The sequence below is a fragment of the Nansenia antarctica genome (genome assembly GCF_963989245.1).
Source record: "Nansenia antarctica genome assembly, chromosome: 2".
Lineage (NCBI taxonomy): Eukaryota > Metazoa > Chordata > Actinopteri > Argentiniformes > Microstomatidae > Nansenia > Nansenia antarctica.
Window position 1 is genome coordinate 88,232,203 of NC_137675.1, and position 22,179 is coordinate 88,254,381.

The 22,179-nt window shown below is 46.7% G+C and overlaps 1 protein-coding gene across 1 annotated transcript in view; it reads right to left on the reverse strand.

Annotated features, from left to right (window-relative positions):
• gga3b (golgi associated, gamma adaptin ear containing, ARF binding protein 3b) overlaps positions 1 to 22,179 on the reverse strand; it is a gene marked incomplete at its 3' end in the record, with an annotated part of 36,200 nt that overhangs the window by 5,653 nt on the left and 8,368 nt on the right. The window contains exons 3-12 of the mRNA XM_080523627.1: positions 22,051 to 22,126; positions 21,432 to 21,530; positions 20,969 to 21,092; positions 20,283 to 20,386; positions 17,337 to 17,417; positions 15,878 to 16,015; positions 13,705 to 13,786; positions 12,630 to 12,740; positions 11,741 to 12,067; positions 7,437 to 7,519 (exon numbers count right to left, since the gene is read on the reverse strand). Coding sequence (XP_080379753.1) covers positions 7,437 to 7,519; positions 11,741 to 12,067; positions 12,630 to 12,740; positions 13,705 to 13,786; positions 15,878 to 16,015; positions 17,337 to 17,417; positions 20,283 to 20,386; positions 20,969 to 21,092; positions 21,432 to 21,530; positions 22,051 to 22,126 — 1,225 coding nt within the window. The remainder of the gene's footprint in view (positions 1 to 7,436; positions 7,520 to 11,740; positions 12,068 to 12,629; positions 12,741 to 13,704; positions 13,787 to 15,877; positions 16,016 to 17,336; positions 17,418 to 20,282; positions 20,387 to 20,968; positions 21,093 to 21,431; positions 21,531 to 22,050; positions 22,127 to 22,179) is intronic.

Sequence of the window (22,179 nt, forward strand, 5' to 3'; positions counted from 1 at the left end):
CTTAATCGTTCACTGATCGACGTCTGATGAGCCAGGGGCGCTCTTAATCGTCCACTGATTGATGTCTGATGAGCCAGGGGCGCTCTTAATCGTTCACTGATCGACGTCTGATGAGCCAGGGGCGCTCTTAATCGTCCACTGATTGATGTCTGATGAGCCAGGGGCGCTCTTAATCGTTCACTGATCGACGTCTGATGAGCCAGGGGCGCTCTTAATCATTCACTGATCGACGTCTGATGAGCCAGGGGCGCTCTTAATCGTTCACTGATCGACGTCTGATGAGCCAGGGGCGCTCTTAATCGTCCACTGATTGATGTCTGATGAGCCAGGGGCGCTCTTAATCGTTCACTGATCGACGTCTGATGAGCCAGGGGCGCTCTTAATCGTTCACTGATCGACGTCTGATGAGCCAGGGGCGCTCTTAATCGTCCACTGATTGATGTCTGATGAGCCAGGGGCGCTCTTAATCGTTCACTGATCGACGTCTGATGAGCCAGGGGCGCTCTTAATCGTTCACTGATCGACGTCTGATGAGCCAGGGGCGCTCTTAATCGTCCACTGATTGATGTCTGATGAGCCAGGGGCGCTCTTAATCGTTCACTGATCGACGTCTGATGAGCCAGGGGCGGAGCTGTGACAAGAAGTATAAACATTATACCATTCCGACACCCTATTGGTTTGTACGAGATGCATTCCATCTGCTGCACATGACACAAATCACACTCCAGCAAGGAAAGCAGATGTATGTAGCCAAAGATGTCCGTGACCGTGCCAGAGACTCAAAATAACAGCGAAATGTCCCAACCAAGCACCAGCATCAACCAGGTTGATAGCCAGGAAGATCAGCCAACCCTTCTCCATCCCTGGCCGTACCTGGAAGAATTTTTTGAAATGGTTGGATGCAAAAACAACTCCTTTCGAATGCGCTGCAAGCTCTGCGCACCCAAGTACCACGAGCTAATGGCCTTCAAAAACTCACCGTCTAATTTGAAAAAGCATATTGAGGTAAGCTGAAAGTTTGTTATTATCAGTCGACATTTTGTAGTAACCTAGTAACGTACTAATGGTAAATTTGCAATGTTTGCTATGGCTAAGAACATCCCATGGTTTGCTTGCTAGCAGTAGGCTATGATTCAATGTTTCATTTGTAATCCTTCATGTGTTGAGGTCGGAGTTTTACCGTGTTTGTTGCTGTAAAGAGTTAATTATGTTCCCACGGGAGAAGAAATGTGCGCGGTGTGTGCCATTAACAATAATGTTACTTTTCAGTCATGCCAGCAGCTGCTTGAGGTCCTAAAACAGCTTTAAGTGGCAATATTCTGGTCTGCTCAACATAATTGCATAGACCAGTGAAACTGCTCCCTAACTTGTAGTCTGACCTCCATTCATGAACTTCCAGCGTGACATTTAATACAGCGGAAGTCCTAGATAGTCTCAGCTTGTGGTTTGAGAGAAATAATATGAATCTCAATCTGTGCCTGTGCATTCATTTTCTCCACAGAAGAAACACCCCACTCGTCTAGAGAGGTACACGCAACTTTCTTCAACAGCCCTCAAAAGGAAGTCATCCACTGAAGGTTCTTTGACCCCACCCTCCAAACAAACCAAGCTGTGGGAGGCTCGAAGAGTGTCCCAGGCAAGTGTGGATGAAGTAGTCCTCAAATTCATTGTCCAAGGCTTGCACCCACCACACATTGTTCAGCAACAGGGCTTCATTGAGCTTGTGCAACATCTTCAGCCAAATACGAATGTCATGACGCGTAATACTGTTGTTAACAAAGTCACAAAGGCCTCTGTTGAAATGAAAAGAAAACTGAAAGCTGCCCTTAGTGAAATTGAGTTCATAGCAACAACAACAGACTGCTGGACGGCACACCGTCGCGGTTTCATTGGTGTCACTGCGCACTGGTTTAACCCCCAGACCATGCAGAGATCCTGTGCTGCCCTGGCATGCAAGCAACTTAAAGGGTCACATACCTTTTCTGCCCTGGCTGGTGCCCTAAATGATATTCACACAGAATTCAATGTCAGAGAGAAGATTGTTCGCACTACAACTGACAACGGATCAAACTTCCTGAAAGCCTTCAGAGTTTATGGGCAGACTGACGAGAACAACAATGCTGAACCTGTAGGAGAGGGTGATGGAGAAGAGGATGATTGTGGCCAAAATGATGATAACGATGAAGAAGAGGAAAGCCTTGAGGGTGTTGAATTTGTTGATGCCGGAGCCCTGTTGGAAGAAGATGACTACTTAGAATACCAGCTACCCAAGCACCATCGCTGCGCCTGCCACCTCCTCAATTTAGTGTCCACAGTTGATGCTTCAAAAGCAGAGGTCAACCCACTGTACAAGCGCGTGTCAAGGTCCACATTTGCCAAATGCTCTAGCCTGTGGAATAAAAGTTCAAGATCAACCACCGCATCTGAAGTAATTGAAGACCACTGCAAACTCCAACTCGTAAGGCCTGTTGCTACAAGGTGGAATTCACTCTTCTCAGCCGTAGAAAGAATAGTGAGAATAACACGAGAACAAGGCGAGGGAGCCCTTGCAGCTGTCTGCAGTGAACTAGATACACCCAAGTAAGTGCTTGTTTTTCTGCCTTACAGTTAATGAAGTGATTAACAATAGATTAAGTCACAGTTTTATACTTGGAATACTGTAGAACACGTATGCACTATGCCAATATGCAGTCCCCATATTTACTATGAATGTGATTTGTAGCAACACAACTTCATTTCTAAAAGTCTCAGATGACAATATTTTTCCTTTTTAATGATCAGTTCCTCCAGTTGAAGGTGCTACATCAAGTAGACTTAATGTTCCATGTTGTGTTTTTCTCTTCTTCTTTGTACAGGTTTACTCCAGTGGAACTTGCATTTCTTGCAGAATATGCGAAGACAATGAGCCCAGTTGCAAAGGCACTGGATGTTCTTCAGGGAGAAACCAGTGTGCAGATGGGATGGTTGGTCCCCACCATAACTCTGCTAAGGACCAAGCTACAGCACCTTCAAGTCGCCTCCAAGTTCTGTGAGCCTTTGATTGCTGCACTTCTTTCAGGCCTTGAGAAACGCTTCGGAGAGATGCTTGCAGATCCAGAACTGATAGCCGCAGCCATTCTAGTTCCCAAATTTAAGACCTGTTGGACAAGTGACGAAAATATCCTCAAACTTGGTAAGTGTCTCACTTCCGCTTAATATGTGTAATTTCTATGAAGACAGTGAAATTAGTTTGAAATTACATTTAATGACACACACACACACAACACTATCCAATACACAGTTACAATACTGCCATATAGTCTAAATTGTCATGATTTTTGTTTTTTATTCCACAGGCCTTCACTATATCAGAAGCCACTTGGACTGTCAGGACGAGAAACACTTCAGTGAGGGCTCCCAATCGTCTGAGGAAGAGGACTTCTTTTCCTCCTTGAAGAAGACCGGCCCTCTTGAAACGTCCCAGCAGTTGGATGCGTACCTGGGGTGCCCAGGAGACACAGTAGAGGTACTGAAGACCTTCCCAGCTGTGTGCCAGCTATCACTCAAACTTAATACGGGACTCCCTGCCTCAGCAGCCTGTGAAAGACTGTTTAGTGTCGCAGGGCTGATCTTCAGGCCAAAAAGAGCATGCATTGGCTCAAAGAATTTTGAGAACCTGCTGCTTTTGCGGCTGAACAAAGCTTATTGGTAACTCTGATGCTGATGTAGATTGTGTGTATGTGTGTGTTTTTTCAGGAAATATTGAATCACTACTTTGTTATGGTTTTGCCCTCACAGTTCCAATAAAGGCTATTGACTTTTGACTTTTGACGTTTGACTTTTTGCACCATTACAATACTTAGGCAACTAGTCATCATATCTTCCGTGTTCACATGTTAATGCTCAGTAGTACACATATATGGTTCTTTAATGTATTTGCATTGTACTAAAATGTGTTCATTTTCAATGGGCATAAATGCGTCTGAAATAAGTGCATCCCAAATTTTTCAACATTAACATTTTAATAATAACATAATAGTCATTATGGCCTTTAGAAAAATGTTTTTTTGGGGGGAGGTGGGGTAGTGCACTATAGGCCCCTGTGGCGTGGCCTAAGCTTTTGTCCTTAATGGCATTTTTTCCCCCTTACATTACTTTTACTTTTATACTTTAAGTAGTTTTGAAACCAGTACTTTTATACTTTTACTTGAGTAAAAAGCTTGAGTTGATACTTCAACTTCTACAGAAGTCTTTTTAAACCATAGTATCTATACTTCTACTTGAGTAATGAATGTGAATACTTTTGACACCTCTGCAGCATAGTGGAAACGCCCACCTGACGGGCAAAAGGCACTGCCCGTGAAGTTGCAGAGCACCAGGAAACACAGTAGCATTGGTTAGAAAACAATCATGCCAGATAGTTGCTGTGCAATCGGGTGTACAAACCGGCGAGGAGATAGGCAGAGACTCACCAGAGATTCATGCTTGGCCATGATAAGTGTGAGATGTGTGTTGTGTTGTGGTATGTGCTCTTGTGGACGTAACTAATGAGTGACTATACATACGCATCCAATGTCCTTCCAAACGAGCAGTCTTGCTTCGTCTCAAACACAACATGTAAGGTATGTCCAACTTGGCGAACGTTTCCCAGTGTTTCCAATTTGCGCGAGTTCCTCAACTTGCGAGAGTTTTTCAACTTAATGTGATGGCTATCATGTCTGTCAAATTATCAAAAACGAAAGTAATATAATATATTATGTTGCCGCGGTGTGGTATGTACGCGTATGTAAATGTTTGTTTGTATGTGTGTCACTTCTGGGTCGGGCCTATCCCCGATCGGAATTCAAAAGCAAAGTTATCAAACAAAATAACTTGTATCAAACCAAAACGTGTATCAAACAAAACAATAAATATTTTCTAATGTGGTGGTGGTGGTTTATCGTGATGGTTGAAAAACTGTGTCGCACCCTCACGTGTCAGGACTCATCAAGCCCAAGCAAGGAGTACTTTAAATCAATGAAACGAAAATATGATTGAACATGACTGACTGGTTGATATTAAACTGGTTTAAATGATTATTGACACAATTAATGTATGGATTGTCATTCGATGTTGTCTCTCTGTTTTTGTTGTAGCTAATTATGCATTCAGTATTAGATGTGTGTGCAATGTGAGATGACAAATACATTGCTACTCGAACCAATGATTAATTAGTCTGTTCTCATTTATGTTTACCATCGTGTAAGGGTTTGAGTCAATAACATTTCACTTGAATATGCATGCCTACACATTATTCCAAGTGCCTGTTAGCTGCGACGTTTGCAGGAAAAGTGCTATACAAATAAATGTTATTATTATTATCGACATCGAAGCTTACACTTATTCAACGTCTATGCGTTTTACTCAAGTGTTTTTTCCCGTTTTTTTTTTTTTTAAATGTCTTTTTGTTATCAGGATATGGGCTATTGTTTAGCAGGAGTCAGCCACCTGTTTGGTGGTGGCGTTGTGTTGTGTGTAATTAACAAGCTCTAAACGGAGATAGAACCTTATCATTCTAAACGGAGATAGAACCTTATCATTCTAAACGGAGATAGAACCTTATCATTCTAAACGGAGATAGAACCTTCTCATTCTAAACGAAGATAGAACCTTATCATTCTAAGCTCACGATACATAGCGACCCAGACGCACGCTGCTTTTTCGCCATGCTTAAACTGGGCATAGTCATGGTCTTTGCTTGGCTGGCTGGCTGCATTAACCTGTTGTTGTTACTTGTATGTTCATTACGTTACTTCAAATGAATGCCCCCTAAGTCAAATCCATCAACTGAAGATAACTCGTGAGTTTAGAATGATAAGGTTCTATCTCCGTTTAGAATGATAAGGTTATATCTCCGTTTAGAATGATAAGGTTCTATCTCCGTTTAGAATTATAAGGTTCTATCTCAGTTTAGAATGATAAGGTTCTATCTCCGTTTAGAATGATAAGGTTATATCTCCGTTTAGAATGATAAGGTTCTATCTCCGTTTAGAATTATAAGGTTCTATCTCCGTTTAGAATGAGAAGGTTCTATCTCCGTTTAGAATGAGAAGGTTCTATCTCCGTTTAGAATGATAAGGTTCTATCTCAGTTTAGAATGATAAGGTTCTATCTCCGTTTAGGGTAGTTCAGAGATATTGAGCGTCAAAGTTTTTACATTACATTATGTTTTGTGAGATGGAACCTTTGTATTTTATTAACCGTTTGCGTCCACTCGCGATGTTGCTATGATACTTTTTGCCCGTCAGGTTGGTGGTGGCTAGGGAAGAAACCACGTGACTGAAAGCTATGAATACAATCAATGATTACAAGAAGGTGGGGGATGGGGGGGAGGGGAAACGAGACAACAGTAGGGGAGGGGTGGGGGAAGGGAGGGGAGGGAGGGGTTACATCACCCTCTGTAGAACATCATCTGCTATCTAATCGGCGCATTGTGCTGCCACTGTGGGGGGGGGGGGGCGCGGCGAAGGCGGCGGGATGGGGTGGGGGGTGTGGGGGTCAGGACAGGGTCAGGTTTTCATGTTTTGCAGCAGTTATGATTATCAATGTCTTTTATCCATAAACTATTATCTTATTAAATGTTTTATCTATTTACTTCTTATATTTGCTATTCATTGTCATTTTTATTTTCTTACTATGCTTTGTTGTAATGTTTTTTTAACGCTGTATGTAAAGCACTTTGAACTGCCCCTGTTGTATGAAATGTGCTGTCCAAATAAACAAACTGCCTTTACTGTCAGTAGCACAATGGTAGCGATATGCTATATACACAGTATGTGTATACATTATTATGATTACTGTTATTGTTGATAATAATATATAATAATAATAATAATAATAATAATAGTAATAATAATAACAATAATAATATATATATACTATATAATAGTATATATAACAATAATAATAATAATAATAATAATAATACTAATACTAATAATAGTAATAATAATAATAACAATAATAATAATAATAATAATAATAATAGTAATAGTAATAATAATTATATATATATATATAATAATATATTATTATGATTATGAAAGTCCAGGTCATTAAGTGCAGAATGAAACACTACTGGAGACAGTCGTCATGTTCTGAGACGGGTCCAACTGGTAAACAACCTGGACTGTTTCGCCCCGAGGTTAGCAAGGTTCGCTAGGTAAATATTGACAGTAATTAGTATTTACCAGTAACAACAACCAAACAATGGAGAGAGAGGGTAGAGTGTTAGGAGGAGAGGAGAGGAGAGGGGGATGATAGAGGGTGTTAGGAGGAGGAGGTCAGAAGTACATTCTACAGTTCATGAGGTTCAGACTTTTCAACAAACCCTGGTGTGTCACTGGCACTCCGCAGAATATGTCAATTCATTAATGAACCAATCATCATCCAGTTCAAGGAGGCAGAGGAGGCGGTACCTGTAAGGAAGTCCAGGGATTGGCTAGTTCTTCAAGCTTTGGTTTTGATTGGCAGCTCAGGGAGGGGACTGGGTCGTTCAGGCCTAGGAGAGGAGAGGGTGGAAGGGAAACGTAGTCCGTCAGTGGCAAGAGAGCTCACAAAAACTACAACACAAAGATTACACAACATCATTTGATCCTTTGGTCACCATGGTAACCATTGTTACGACCCAGTATTAAGTAACTAGGAAGTACAGGGTCAAACGGTTATTACTTGATCATGAATTGCATATGAATTACTTCCTTTTAGTTTCTTTTAGATTCTAGATGTTAGATGTCTCTTGTGCCGAATTCATTGTGACAAGTACAACATATTTACCCAGTTTTTACTGAGAAAACGGACAGTTTAAAGGGGAGGTTTAGACGATCATTTACAGTAGAGAAACTGTAGTGTAGAGGGGATGAAGAGGTCTCAGGAGGGACAGTTAAGAGATGGAGGTCTCAGGAGGGACAGTTAAGGTGTAGCCTGAAGAGATGGAGGTCTTAGGAGGGACAGTTAAGGTGTAGCCTGGAGAGATGGAGGTCTTCAGGAGGGACAGTTAAGATGTAGCCTAAAGAGATGGAGGTCTCAGGAGGGTCAGTTAAGGTGTAGCCTGAAGAGATGGAGGTCTTCAGGAGGGACAGTTAAGGTGTAGTCTGAAGAGATGGAGGTCTTGGGAGCGACAGTTAAGGTGTAGCCTGAAGAGATGGAGGTCTTAGGAGGGACAGTTAAGGTGTAGCCTGAAGAGATGGAGGTCTTCAGGAGGGACAGTTAAGATGTAGCCTGAAGAGATGGAGGTCTCAGGAGGGTCAGTTAAGGTGTAGCCTGAAGAGATGGAGGTCTTCAGGAGGGACAGTTAAGGTGTAGTCTGAAGAGATGGAGGTCTTAGGAGGGACAGTTAAGGTGTAGCCTGAAGAGATGGAGGTCTCAGGAGGGTCAGTTAAGGTGTAGCCTGAAGAGATGGAGGTCTTCAGGAGGGACAGTTAAGGTGTAGTCTGAAGAGATGGAGGTCTTCAGGAGGGACAGTTAAGGTGTAGCCTGAAGAGATGGAGGTCTTAGGAGGGACAGTTAAGGTGTAGCCTGAAGAGATGGAGGTCTCAGGAGGGTCAGTTAAGGTGTAGCCTGAAGAGATGGAGGTCTTCAGGAGGGACAGTTAAGGTGTAGTCTGAAGAGATGGAGGTCTTCAGGAGGGACAGTTAAGGTGTAACCTGAAGAGATGGAGGTCTTAGGAGGGACAGTTAAGGTGTAGCCTGAAGAGATGGAGGTCTTCAGGAGGGACAGTTAAGATGTAGCCTGAAGAGATGGAGGTCTTCAGGAGGGACAGTTAAGGTGTAGCCTGAAGAGATGGAGGTCTTAGGAGGGACAGTTAAGGTGTAGCCTGAAGAGATAGAGGTCTTAGGAGGGACAGTTAAGGTGTAGCCTGAAGAGATGGAGGTCTTAGGAGGGACAGTTAAGGTGTAGTCTGAAGAGATGGAGGTCTTCAGGAGGGACAGTTAAGGTGTAACCTGAAGAGATGGAGGTCTCAGGAGGGACAGTTAAGGTGTAGCCTGAAGAGATGGAGGTCTTAGGAGGGACAGTTAAGGTGTAGCCTGAAGAGATGGAGGTCTCAGGAGGGTCAGTTAAGGTGTAGCCTGAAGAGATGGAGGTCTTCAGGAGGGACAGTTAAGGTGTAGTCTGAAGAGATGGAGGTCTTCAGGAGGGACAGTTAAGGTGTAGCCTGAAGAGATGGAGGTCTTAGGAGGGACAGTTAAGGTGTAGCCTGAAGAGATGGAGGTCTCAGGAGGGTCAGTTAAGGTGTAGCCTGAAGAGATGGAGGTCTTCAGGAGGGACAGTTAAGGTGTAGTCTGAAGAGATGGAGGTCTTCAGGAGGGACAGTTAAGGTGTAACCTGAAGAGATGGAGGTCTTAGGAGGGACAGTTAAGGTGTAGCCTGAAGAGATGGAGGTCTTTAGGAGGGACAGTTAAGGTGTAGCCTGAAGAGATGGAGGTCTTAGGAGGGACAGTTAAGGTGTAGCCTGAAGAGATGGAGGTCTTCAGGAGGGACAGTTAAGAGATGGAGGTCTTCAGGAGGGACAGTTAAGGTGTAGCCTGAAGAGATGGAGGTCTTCAGGAGGGACAGTTAAGGTGTAGCCTGAAGAGATGGAGGTCTTTAGGAGGGACAGTTAAGGTGTAGCCTGAAGAGATGGAGGTCTTTAGGAGGGACAGCTAAGATGGTAGCCTGAAGAGATGGAGGTCTTCAGGAGGGACAGTTAAGAGATGGAGGTCTTCAGGAGGGACAGTTAAGGTGTAGCCTGAAGAGATGGAGGTCTTCAGGAGGGACAGTTAAGGTGTAGCCTGAAGAGATGGAGGTCTTAGGAGGGACAGTTAAGAGATGGAGGTCTTAGGAGGGACAGTTAAGGTGTAGCCTGAAGAGATGGAGGTCTTCAGGAGGGACAGTTAAGAGATGGAGGTCTTAGGAGGGACAGTTAAGGTGTAGCCTGAAGAGATGGAGGTCTTAGGAGGGACAGTTCAGGTGTAGCCTGAAGAGATGGAGGTCTTCAGGAGGGACAGTTAAGGTGTAGCCTGAAGAGATGGAGGTCTTTAGGAGGGACAGTTAAGGTGTAGCCTGAAGAGATGGAGGTCTTAGGAGGGACAGTTAAGGTGTAGCCTGAAGAGATGGAGGTCTTTAGGAGGGACAGTTAAGGTGTAGCCTGAAGAGATGGAGGTCTTAGGAGGGACAGTTAAGGTGTAGCCTGAAGAGATGGAGGTCTTAGGAGGGACAGTTAAGGTGTAGCCTGAAGAGATGGAGGTCTTCAGGAGGGACAGTTAAGGTGTAGCCTGAAGAGATGGAGGTCTTCAGGAGGGACAGTTAAGGTGTAGCCTGAAGAGATGGAGGTCTTAGGAGGGACAGTTAAGGTGTAGCCTGAAGAGATGGAGGTCTTAGGAGGGACAGTTAAGGTGTAGCCTGAAGAGATGGAGGTCTTAGGAGGGACAGTTAAGGTGTAACCTGAAGAGATGGAGGTCTTCAGGAGGGACAGTTAAGGTGTAGCCTGAAGAGATGGAGGTCTTCAGGAGGGACAGTTAAGGTGTAGCCTGAAGAGATGGAGGTCTTTAGGAGGGACAGTTAAGGTGTAGCCTGAAGAGATGGTCTTAGGAGGGACAGCTAAGAGATGGAGGTCTTCAGGAGGGACAGTTAAGAGATGGAGGTCTTCAGGAGGGACAGTTAAGAGATGGAGGTTTTCAGGAGGGACAGTTAAGAGATGGAGGTCTTCAGGAGGGACAGTTAAGAGATGGAGGTCTTTAGGAGGGTCAGTTAAGGTGTAGCCTGAAGAGATGGAGGTCTTAGGAGGGACAGTTAAGGTGTAGCCTGAAGAGATGGAGGTCTTCCGGAGGGTCAGTTAAGGTGTAGCCTGAAGAGATGGAGGTCTTTAGGAGGGACAGTTAAGGTGTAGCCTGAAGAGATGGAGGTCTTCAGGAGGGACAGTTAAGGTGTAGTCTGAAGAGATGGAGGTCTTTAGGAGGGACAGTTAAGGTGTAGCCTGAAGAGATGGAGGTCTTAGGAGGGACAGTTAAGGTGTAGCCTGAAGAGATGGATGTCTTTAGGAGGGACAGTTAAGGTGTAGCCTGAAGAGATGGAGGTCTTTAGGAGGGACAGTTAAGAGATGGAGGTCTTCAGGAGGGACAGTTAAGGTGTAGCCTGAAGAGATGGAGGTCTTCAGGAGGGACAGTTAAGGTGTAGCCTGAAGAGATGGAGGTCTTCAGGAGGGACAGTTAAGGTGTAGCCTGAAGAAATGGAGGTCTTTAGGAGGGACAGTTAAGGTGTAGCCTGAAGAGATGGAGGTCTTCAGGAGGAACAGTTAAGGTGTAGCCTGAAGAGATGGAGGTCTTCAGGAGGGACAGTTAAGGTGTAGCCTGAAGAGATGGAGGTCTTCAGGAGGGACAGTTAAGGTGTAGCCTGAAGAGATGGTCTTAGGAGGGACAGCTAAGATGGTAGCCTGAAGAGATGGAGGTCTTCAGGAGGGACAGTTAAGAGATGGAGGTTTTCAGGAGGGACAGTTAAGAGATGGAGGTCTTCAGGAGGGACAGTTAAGAGATGGAGGTCTTTAGGAGGGACAGTTAAGGTGTAGCCTGAAGAGATGGAGGTCTTCAGGAGGGACAGTTAAGATGTAGCCTGATGAGATGGAGGTCTTCAGGAGGGACAGTTAAGGTGTAGCCTGAAGAGATGGAGGTCTTCAGGAGGGACAGTTAAGGTGTAGCCTGAAGAGATGGAGGTCTTCAGGAGGGACAGTTAAGGTGCAGTGACTCACCTAAGGACAGGAGCTCGTCGTCCAGGAGGGAGAGGGCGGTGGGGGGGGGCGGGGCCTTGTCGTTGCCCGGGTGACTGGGGCTGCTGTTCTGACTGGCGTGGGCGCCGGCCAGTCTCTTTGGCGGGGGGGGCAGGGCGGGGATGGGGAAGGCCAGGGGGGGGTTGGCCTGGGCCGGGTCACCTGACGCCAGGTGGTGAGGGGGGGGCGGGGCGGCGGGCTGGCGGGGGGGCGGGGCCGCGGGATGAGGAGGAGGAGGGGCGGGCCCAGGAGGGACGTCGTCGGTGCCGGCCAGGTCGATCAACGTGTCTGTGACGTCACCGGTGTTCTCTGTACGGGAGGGGGGGGGGGGGAGAGAGGGGTGGGAGCGATAGAGGGGGGGAGGGAGAGAGAGAGAGGGGGGGGGGGGGGGTGGGAGAGAGAGAGAGTTAGAGAGAGAGAGACACAGAGAGTGAGAGAGAGAGAGAAGGAGAGAGAGGGGTGGGAGAAAGAGAGAGAGACAGGGGAGAGAGAGAGAGAGGGTGGGGGGGTGGGAGAGAGAGAGAGAGTTAGAGAGAGAGAGACACAGAGAGTGAGAGAGAGAGAGAGAGGGAGAGGGAGAGAGAGAGAGAAGGAAAGAGAGGGGGGGTGGGAGAGAGAGAGAGACACAGAGAGTGAGAGACAGAGAGAGGGAGAGAGAGAGAGGGGGAGAGAGAGACCTGTCAACACACAGGAGCTGCAGATAGAGGGCAGTGTCAAGAAATATGCAGAGAAGAAGTGGGAACAACATATAAACCACTCTGATCAGGAAGTGGACGTGTTAGAAGGTCAGGAAGTGTGTGTGTGTGTGTGTGTGTGTATGTATGTGTGTGTGTGTGTGTGTGTGTGTGTGTGTGTCTCCCCCCCCTCTCACCAGCAGCAGAACCAGGCCCCTCCTCCTCCCCGTTGAGCGCCAGCCCCTCCACCACCTTCTTATAGGTGTTGATGACCCGGGACAGGTCGTCACTGGCCTGCAGGATCTCACCTGGGGGGGGGGGGGGGGGGGGCAGAGGTCAGGGGTCAGGGATGACATCATTGATTTCCAGATCCTTCTGCTTGTTTCTAAAGCTCTCACTGGCACAGCACCAGAATATCTGAAAGGCCTTCTGCTAGCATATCAGCCCAATAGAGCTCTCAGGTCTTCTGCTAGCATATCAGCCCAATAGAGCTCTCAGGTCTTCTGCTAGCATATCAGCCCAATAGAGCTCTCAGGTCTTCTCCTAGCATATCAGCCCAATAGAGCTCTCTGGTCTTCTGCTAGCATATCAGCCCAATAGAGCTCTCAGGTCTTCTGCTAGCATATCAGCCCAATAGAGCTCTCAGGTCTTCTGCTAGCATATCAGCCCAATAGAGCTCTCAGGTATTCTGCTAGCATATCAGCCCAATAGAGCTCTCAGGTCTTCTGCTAGCATATCAGCCCAGTAGAGCTCTCAGGTCTTCTGCTAGCATATCAGCCCAATAGAGCTCTCAGGCCTTCTGCTAGCATATCAGCCCAATAGAGCTCTCAGGTCTTCTGCTAGCATATCAGCCCAATAGAGCTCTCAGGTCTTCTGCTAGCATATCAGCCCAATAGAGCTCTCAGGCCTTCTGCTAGCATATCAGCCCAATAGAGCTCTCAGGTCTTCTGCTAGCATATCAGCCCAGTAGAGCTCTCAGGTCTTCTGCTAGCATATCAGCCCAATAGAGCTCTCAGGTCTTCTGACGGTCACGCTCTCAGGTCTTGTATTCACATTTTTCGAAAGAAAAGTCTAATTATGACATCGAATGCCGATGAGGACCAAATGATCAGACTGTCACTTATTTGTGGATGTATTTACTTGTTTACATCTCATAGTAATTCTTATATCATTTTGTTATTTGGTTAAAGCACTTTGTGCTTCAAGGAGGGGGCGTGTCCATGGGTGATGACATCATCAGATGGGAGGAGTCGGGAGGGGGCGTGGCCTCACCCAGGCTGGTGTCGTTGTCTTCTGTCTCGGTGGCCATCTTGAAGGCGGCGCGCCTCAACTTATCACAGCGCTCGTACATCTCCTACACACACACACAGACACACACACACACACACACACACACACACACACACAGAGATGTTCAGTAAACAGTATGTGTGTGTGTGTGTCTGTGTCTGTGTGTGTGTGTGTGTGTGTGTGTGTGTGATCCACCCTGAGCAGTTCCCTGTCAGAGTCAGAGGAGGTGTGTGTGTGTGTGTGTGTGTGTGTGTGTGGTAGTGTGTGTGTGTGTGTGTGTGTGTGGTAGTGTGTGTGTGTGTGGTAGTGTGTGTGTGTGTGTGGTAGTGTGTGTGTGACCCACCCTGAGCAGCTCCCTGTCAGACTCAGAGGAGGTGTGTGTGTGTCTGTGTGTGTGTGTGTGTGTGTGGTAGTGTGTGTGTGTGTGTGTGGTAGTGTGTGTGTGACCCACCCTGAGCAGCTCCCTGTCAGACTCAGAGGAGGTGTGTGTGTGGTAGTGTGTGTGTGTGTGTGGTAGTGTGTGGTAGTGTGTGTCTGTGTCTGTGTCTGTGTGTGTGTGTGTGTGTGTGTGTGTGTGTGTGTGTGTGTGTGTGTGTGTGTGTGTGTGTGTGTGTGGTAGTGACCCACCCTGAGCAGCTCCCTGTCAGAGTCAGAGGAGGTGTGTGTGTGTGTGTCAGGGTTTCCGTTAGAAAAAATGTGTGCCGGTCAACGTGTCCGGGAAGATTTCAATTTACCGGACAAACGTGAGATATTCCGGTCATCATATTCAAATATAATATAGCTGTTTGTCGCGGTGATTAGCTGTTGTGTAGCCTATATATGCCGTTTAATGTCTATTTCTCATCCGATACGATTAGATGCGAGCTATATAATAAATATAATATAGGCTTTCATGATTCGCATGCGCGCTATGCCATGTCCAGCGCTGAACGCGCGCCACATTGTCAACGGAGTCGCTGTGGCGGTGCCCTCACTCAAGACACAATCTGGAGCCTTAACTGCTTTCAGTAGCTCAGTCAGTCCCACATACTGATGACATGCGATGCCATTTTTTGCCATGTGAAATGCAACTTGTAGCTGAGAGTGCAGCTTATTGTTAGCCGTTTCATTAGCCTGCTCACAGTGGCCTTTCATAGCGGTTTGCTGTTGCCTCAAACTGACCGCCGATATGTGCTCACTGCACCGCCTGTGATCAGTGAGACATTCTCATATTCGTTTCTCCTCTCGTGAATCCGTTATTCCTCCCCGATTTTTTGCACGGTGAGCAGAACATTTTCCTTCCCCATCTAAACGCAGTTTCCATTTAACTCGGAACCGTCGAGCCGCCTCCATCTCTTTACAGTCAGACTTCTCCTCAGACTCATTGTAGCTTGGTTTCATGAAGTCATTGTTAAGCTTACTTTGTCTTGCCATGTGTACCTCTCGCTCGCTATGGTGCACTTTGAGCTGCAACGTTTGCAGGTTAAAAGCGCTAGCCTATACAAATACAAGTTATTATTATGGTGGCCCGCTGCTCAGGGTTGCCAGATGGGCCGGGTTATCGCCGAATGGGCTACTGGGTTTAGCGGTAATAGACTGGTTAGTTAGGCTGTATTGTCAATCCCATCTGGCAACCCTGCCGCCGCTGTTTCGCATAGGCAGCCGCTAGCCTACACATTAGCAGTCATCATCATGCCGGCGTCAAATCATATCATAATAAAAGAAATACATAGCCTATATATTCGTCTTTTTTAAATATAGAAGGAATCAGAATGTTAACTTTAGCGAATTGTATTCAAATTGTGCTTAGAGGGAATTATTTTCACCGGACATTATGACCGAAGAGATTTCAATTTGTCGGACTTCAACAAATTTTACCGGACAAAGACCGGTAATTACCGGTTAACGGAAACCCTGGTGTGTGTGTGTGGTAGTGTGTGTGTGTGTGTGTGGTAGTGTGTGTGTGTGTGTGGTAGTGTGTGTGTGTGTGTGTGTGGTAGTGTGTGGTAGTGTGTGTCTGTGTCTGTGTCTGTGTGTGTGTGTGTGTGTGTGTGTGTGTGTGTGTGTGTGTGGTAGTGACCCACCCTGAGCAGCCCTCTGTCAGACTCAGAGGAGGTGTGTGTGTGTGTCTGTGTGTGTGTGTGTGTGTGTGTGTGTGTGTGTGGTAGTGACCCACCCTGAGCAGCTCCCTGTCAGAGTCAGAGGAGGTGTGTGTGTGGTAGTGACTCAGCATCTCTGTCAGCAGCCTCACGTTGACCCCCACCTCCTCCAGGGTGTTGAGGCGCCGGGACGACCGCTGCACACGCACGTCATCCTGGGACGCACACACACACACACACACACACACACACACACACGCACACGCACACGCACACACGCACACGCACACACACACACACACATACAGACGCAGACACACACACACGGACGCAGACGCAGACAGACACAGACACAGACACACACACACACAGACAGAGACAGACACAGACACAGACACAGACACACACAGACACAGACGCAGACGCAGACACACACACACACACACAGACACAGACACACACACAGACACAGACACACACACAGACACACAAGACACACAGACACACGCAGACACACACGCACATGCACACGCACACGCAGACACACGCACACGCAGACGCAGGCACACGCAGACACACACACACACACACACACACACACTCACACAGAGACAGAGTCAGAGACACACACACACACACACACAGACGCACACACACACACACACACACAGACGCAGACGCAGACACAGACACAGACACAGACACAGACACAGACACACACACACAGAGACAGAGTCAGAGACACACACACACACACACACAGACGCAGACACACACACACAGACGCAGACGCAGACGCAGACACAGACACAGACACAGACACAGACACAGACACAGACACACACACACACACACACAGAGACAGACACAGACACACACACAGAGACAGACACACACACAGAGACAGAGTCAGAGACAGACACAGACACACACACACAGACGTTGTAGCGAGTTTGTGTCGTGATTCTCAACAACGTCGACACGAAGTTCCGTGTTTCAAAAGAAGAGTCTGGACATTTTGATTGGTTGGCGACATGCGGACCAAAACACTAGAACGTGTCACAAACACATTTGTCTCAGTAAGTGAATCATCTATCCCCCAGTCATAGCAGGGAAACCTCATCTATGCTAGGACCAGGGGCCACTGGCAGTCACAATGCTAGAAGGAAGATTACAAATAAATAAATAAAAATAAAAATAATAATAATAATAATAACAATAATAATAATAATAATAATAATAATAATAATAATAATAATAATAACAATAATAATAATAATAATAACAATAATAATAATAATAATAATAATAATAACAATAATAATAATAATAATAACAATAATAATAATAATAATAATAATAATAATAACAATAATAATAATAATAATAATATTAGCAGTTAAGGTGTAGCTAGAAGAGATGGGCCTCCCTCTCACTACCTCCCTCCTCCCCCCCTCCACCCTCCCCCCTCCACCCTCCCCCCTCCCCCCCTCCTCCCCTCCCCCCTCCCCCCTCCCCCCCTCCCCCCTCTCTCACCTCCTTCACCATGTTCTTGATCAGTCTGTTGGCCTCCTGAAGGTCTTCAGGGTTTTTACTCCTTAGAAGCTCTGCTAGCAACTACACACACACACACACACACACACACACACACACACACACACACACACACACACACACACACAACACACGTCAGTTCACCAGTGTATGGTGTGTGTGTTGTCGTCCCCCCTCCAGATACATCATGTTTCAGTGTGTGTGTGTGTGTGTGTGTGTGTGTGTGTGTGTGTGTGTGTGTGTCAGATACATAATGTTTCAGGGTATGTGTGTGTGTGTGCGTGTCAGATACTTCATGTTTCAGTGTGTGTGTGTGTGTGTGTGTGAGTGTGTGTGTGCAGTGTTTCCCCTAGGTTTGCTGCCTTGGGGGGGTGGCATGGACCGTGCCCCCCCCCCCTGCCTCATACCAGCGTCATGTCCAGGGGGTGTACTAACTTTACACATTAAGCCGCCTCACGCTACGGAAACAGGAGATAGGCTCCTGCCCTATGGGCCATTAGGCTGCAGAACCATCGGTTCTCAAGGCTACTTACATGGTCTTGACTACCTGTCCACTTTCTCACCTGGTTCTTGCTCTCTCTCTGGTGTGCCGACACCATCCTGCTCTCTCTCCTTCTCTCCCTCCCTATCCTCCTCTCTCCCTTTTGCTGTCAACCAAAAGGTAAACAAAACAGCCAGAGTATTTATAATCTAATAAGAGGCATAAATTGATCCATATCAATTTATAACATTATTATAATTGAATATTGGATTGCTGTGGGCAATCCAGTCAGATAATGTCATTTTTACTTTACTCTCTCACCTGAAAAAAATGTGTATGTCCAACTATAAAAAACTGACATTTCCAATGCTTCAATCAACTGTCCATGTACTGTAAATATGCCATTATGGTATTACCATGAAGCCCAACTCTAGCAGAATAAGAAAGATAGTATATCTACTTTAAGTAAAATAATAAAGTGCCTCCAGTTAGCTCTTTAGCTGGCAAGTGTGCAAGGAGACTAGCTCATCTCATCACCTCTGAGCTAGCTTGCTAGTTCTTTGACTATTTACACTATGGAACTATAGTCAGACACTTTCTAGTCACGATAATAACGACCAATTTTAACCAACTTTCTCTGTCAGAACACTCAGCAATTATATTTGCTAACGTTTCAACTTGCTTACTTTCAATCTGCAGACATCACAGCGGCAAAAACTCTCGCGTCTCGCGCGCACACTTGCACAAAATCTTGTATTATTCTCCAGCGCTGGCACAGCGCGAAGTGTGGAGATAGGTCTGGCTATGCGAGACTACGGCGGACTAACGTTACCAACGAGCCTATGGGCTTGCCACTCGCCAGATTCGGGTTGGGTGCGTTTAAATGTGAGTGTGTGTGTGTGTGTGTGTGTGTGTGTGTGTGTGTGTCAGATACATAATGTTTCAGGGTATGTGTGTGTGTGTGCGTGTCAGATACTTCATGTTTCAGTGTGTGTGTGTGTGTGCGTGTGTGAGTGTGTGTGTGCAGTGTTTCCCCTAGGTTTGCTGCCTTGGGGGGGTGGCATGGACCGTGGCATGGACCCCCCCCCCAGGGGGTAAGACCCTGCCTCATACCAGCGTCATGTCCAGGGGTGTACTTGTACATTAAGCCGCCTCACGCTACGGAAACAGGAGATAGGCTCCTGCCCTATATGCCATTAGGCTGCAGAACCATCGGTTCTCAAGGCTACTTACATACAGTATGTGGTCTTGACTACCTGTCCACTTTCTCACCTGGTTCTTGCTCTCTCTCTCTGGTGTGCCGACACCATCCTGCTCTCTCTCCTTCTCTCCCTCTCTATCCTCCTCTCTCCCTTTTGCTGTCAACCAAAAGGTAAACAAAACAGCCAGAGTATTTATAATCTAATAAGAGGCATAAATTGATCCATATCAATTTATAACATAATTATAATTGAATATTGGATTGCTGTGGGCAATCCAGTCAGATAATGTCAATTTTACTTTACTCTCTCACCTGAAAAAAATGTGTATGTCCAACTATAAAAAACTGACATTTCCAATGCTTCAATCAACTGTCCATGTACTGTAAATATGCCATTATGGTATTACCATGAAGCCCAACTCTAGCAGAATAAGAAAGATAGTATATCTACTTTAAGTAAAATAATAAAGTGCCTCCAGTTAGCTCTTTCGCTGGCAAGTGTGCAAGGAGACTAGCTCATCTCATCACCTCTGAGCTAGCTTGCTAGTTCTTTGACTATTTACACTATGGAACTATAGTCAGACACTTTCTAGTCACGTAAATAACGACCAATTTTAACCAACTTTCTCTGTCAGAACACTCAGCAATTATATTTGCTAACGTTTCAACTTGCTTACTTTCAATCTGCAGACATCACAGCGGCAAAAACTCTCGCGTCTCGCGCGCACACTTGCGCAAAATCTTGTATTATTCTCCAGCGCTGGCACAGCGCGAAGTGTGGAGATAGGTCTGGCTATGCGAGACTACGGCGGACTAACGTTACCAACGAGCCTATGGGCTTGCCACTCGCCAGATTCGGGTTGGGTGCGTTTAAAAAACGCGGATATTTTAGCCTGCTTGTCAGATGTTTGGTGTCTCCGTCAGTAATAATTCCTCTTTCTTGGGGGGGCGGGGGGTTCCGTTGGGAGGGCGGCCCGCCCCCCAAGGCAATGGTAGGGGAAACACTGGTGTGTGTGTGTGTGTGTGGGTGTCAGATACATAATGTTTCAGTATGTGTGTGTGTGTGTGTGTGTGAGTTTGTGTGTGTGTGTGTGTGTGTGTGTGTGCGTGTCAGATACTTCATGTTTCAGTGTGTGTGTGTGTGAGTGTGTGTGTGTGTGTGTGTGTGTGTGTGTGTGTGAGTGTGAGTGTGTGTGTGTGTGAGAGAGTGTGTGTGTGTGTGTGTGTGTGTGTGTGTGTGTCTCACCTTCCCCATGTCCTCATTCTCAAACACGGGGTTCTTGGGTCGCGTGGGCGGAGATGGGATCAGAGTCTTATCTACCGCCTGCTCTGGGTCAGAGGTCACCAGGCCTGGGGGGGGGGGGGAGAGAAGGGAGGAGAGGAGGTAGGAGAGGAGGGAGAAGATGGAGGAGAGGGGGGGGGGGGAAGGAGATGGAGGAGATGTAGAGAAGAGAGGGAGAGAGGAGAGGGTGGGAGAGGGGGAGAGGGAGAGGGAGAAGGGGGGGGAGGAGAGAAGGAGAGGAGAGAGGGAGAGAAGGAGAAGGGAGGGAGAGGAGAGGAGAGAGGAGAGTGGGGGAGGAGAGGAGAAAGGGGGAGGAGAGAGGGAGAAGAGAGAGGGAGAAGGGGGGGAGGGAGAGAAGGAGAGGGAGAGATGTAGAGGAGAGAGAGAGAGAAGGGATGGGGAGAGAAGAGAGGGGCAGAGGGAGAGAGGAGAGAAGAGAGAGGGAGGGAGAGAGAATTAGAGAAGAGAGGGGCAGAGGGAGAGAAGAGAGGAGGAGAATGGGATTAAGTACCATTAGAAGATATGATCCATTTGGGCCAGTTCAATCAAATGCTTTATTTGCTGTCAAATCAGATTGTTGCACACACACACACACACACACACACACACACACACACACACTCAGTCTTACCCTGTCTCCTCAGTCTTACCCTGTCTCCTCAGTGTGCCGTAGGCCTCGGTCATCTTGGCGTCGTTGGGGAAGGCCACCGTCCAGCTGTACAGCATCTCTATGATCTTGGTTTTCACCTTCTCCGACACGCTGTCTCCCATGTACTGGAAAGGAGGTCAACATGTAGGAGGGTCAACATGTAGGAGGTCAACATGTAGGAGGGTCAACATGTAGGAGGGTCAACATGTAGGAGGTCAACATGTAGGGTCAACATGTAGGGTCAACATGTAGGGTCAACATGTAGGGTCAACATGTAGGGTCAACATGTAGGGTTGCCAGTTGTCTCACTAGCAAATACAGGACAAAAGATGACACTGGACGAGGAGGGGGGGGGGGTTCGCAGGAATTGGCGCATTTACGCTGTACGTATGCATGCGGGGGGCCTGTGATTGGATGAAGACACTCACATACGAACTGACACAGGACGTAGCGACTCCACCCACCTTAGGAGACACCACCTTGATGAGCTCGTTCAGAAAACGATATTTCCCGATTTCGTTATGAAACCTTCTGCCGCAGTTCTTCATGCACGCCTCCAGGACCTGCACGGACACGCGAGCGTTCAGTCAAACATTATGAGAATAATAAGTAAATAAATAAACATATTGGATGGGGGGGAATAATCGTTTATACGATCAGAACTGCAGAGTCACTACCCATCTTCCGTCGTAGACTGAAGACCTCCATCTCTTCGGGTTACACCTTAACTGCTCCTCCTGAGACATCTACCACCCCCCAGCACTGCGTCTCCTGAGACACCCGCTTTTCCCCTCTACTGTGTCCCCTAGAAACTTCTATTGCCCCCCTTGTACTGTCTCCAGTGTCTAAATATATTTTTTTTATTAAAAACCTAGGTTTAGAAGAAGGTGATATGTGAAGGTGATAGATGAAGGTTTTTCCTTCTATCAATGGCCCCTGGCCTGAGCTGGATTACTCTTCCTGATACGACTGGTGGATTGATGATTCACTTGCTTAGTCAAATGTATTGATTGTAATTCGCTTTGGAATAAGGTGTCTGCTAAATGCCAAACATGTAAATGTAAATGAACAGGTTCAACTCACTGTCAGGGCCTGGAGAGCCTCCCATTCTTGTGGCGAGTGGATTTTGTGAACCAGCAGGCGGACGGCGATCTGAGGACTGAACAGACACGTCAGGTGACTCTGAGAAACACGCTACACACAACACTCTAC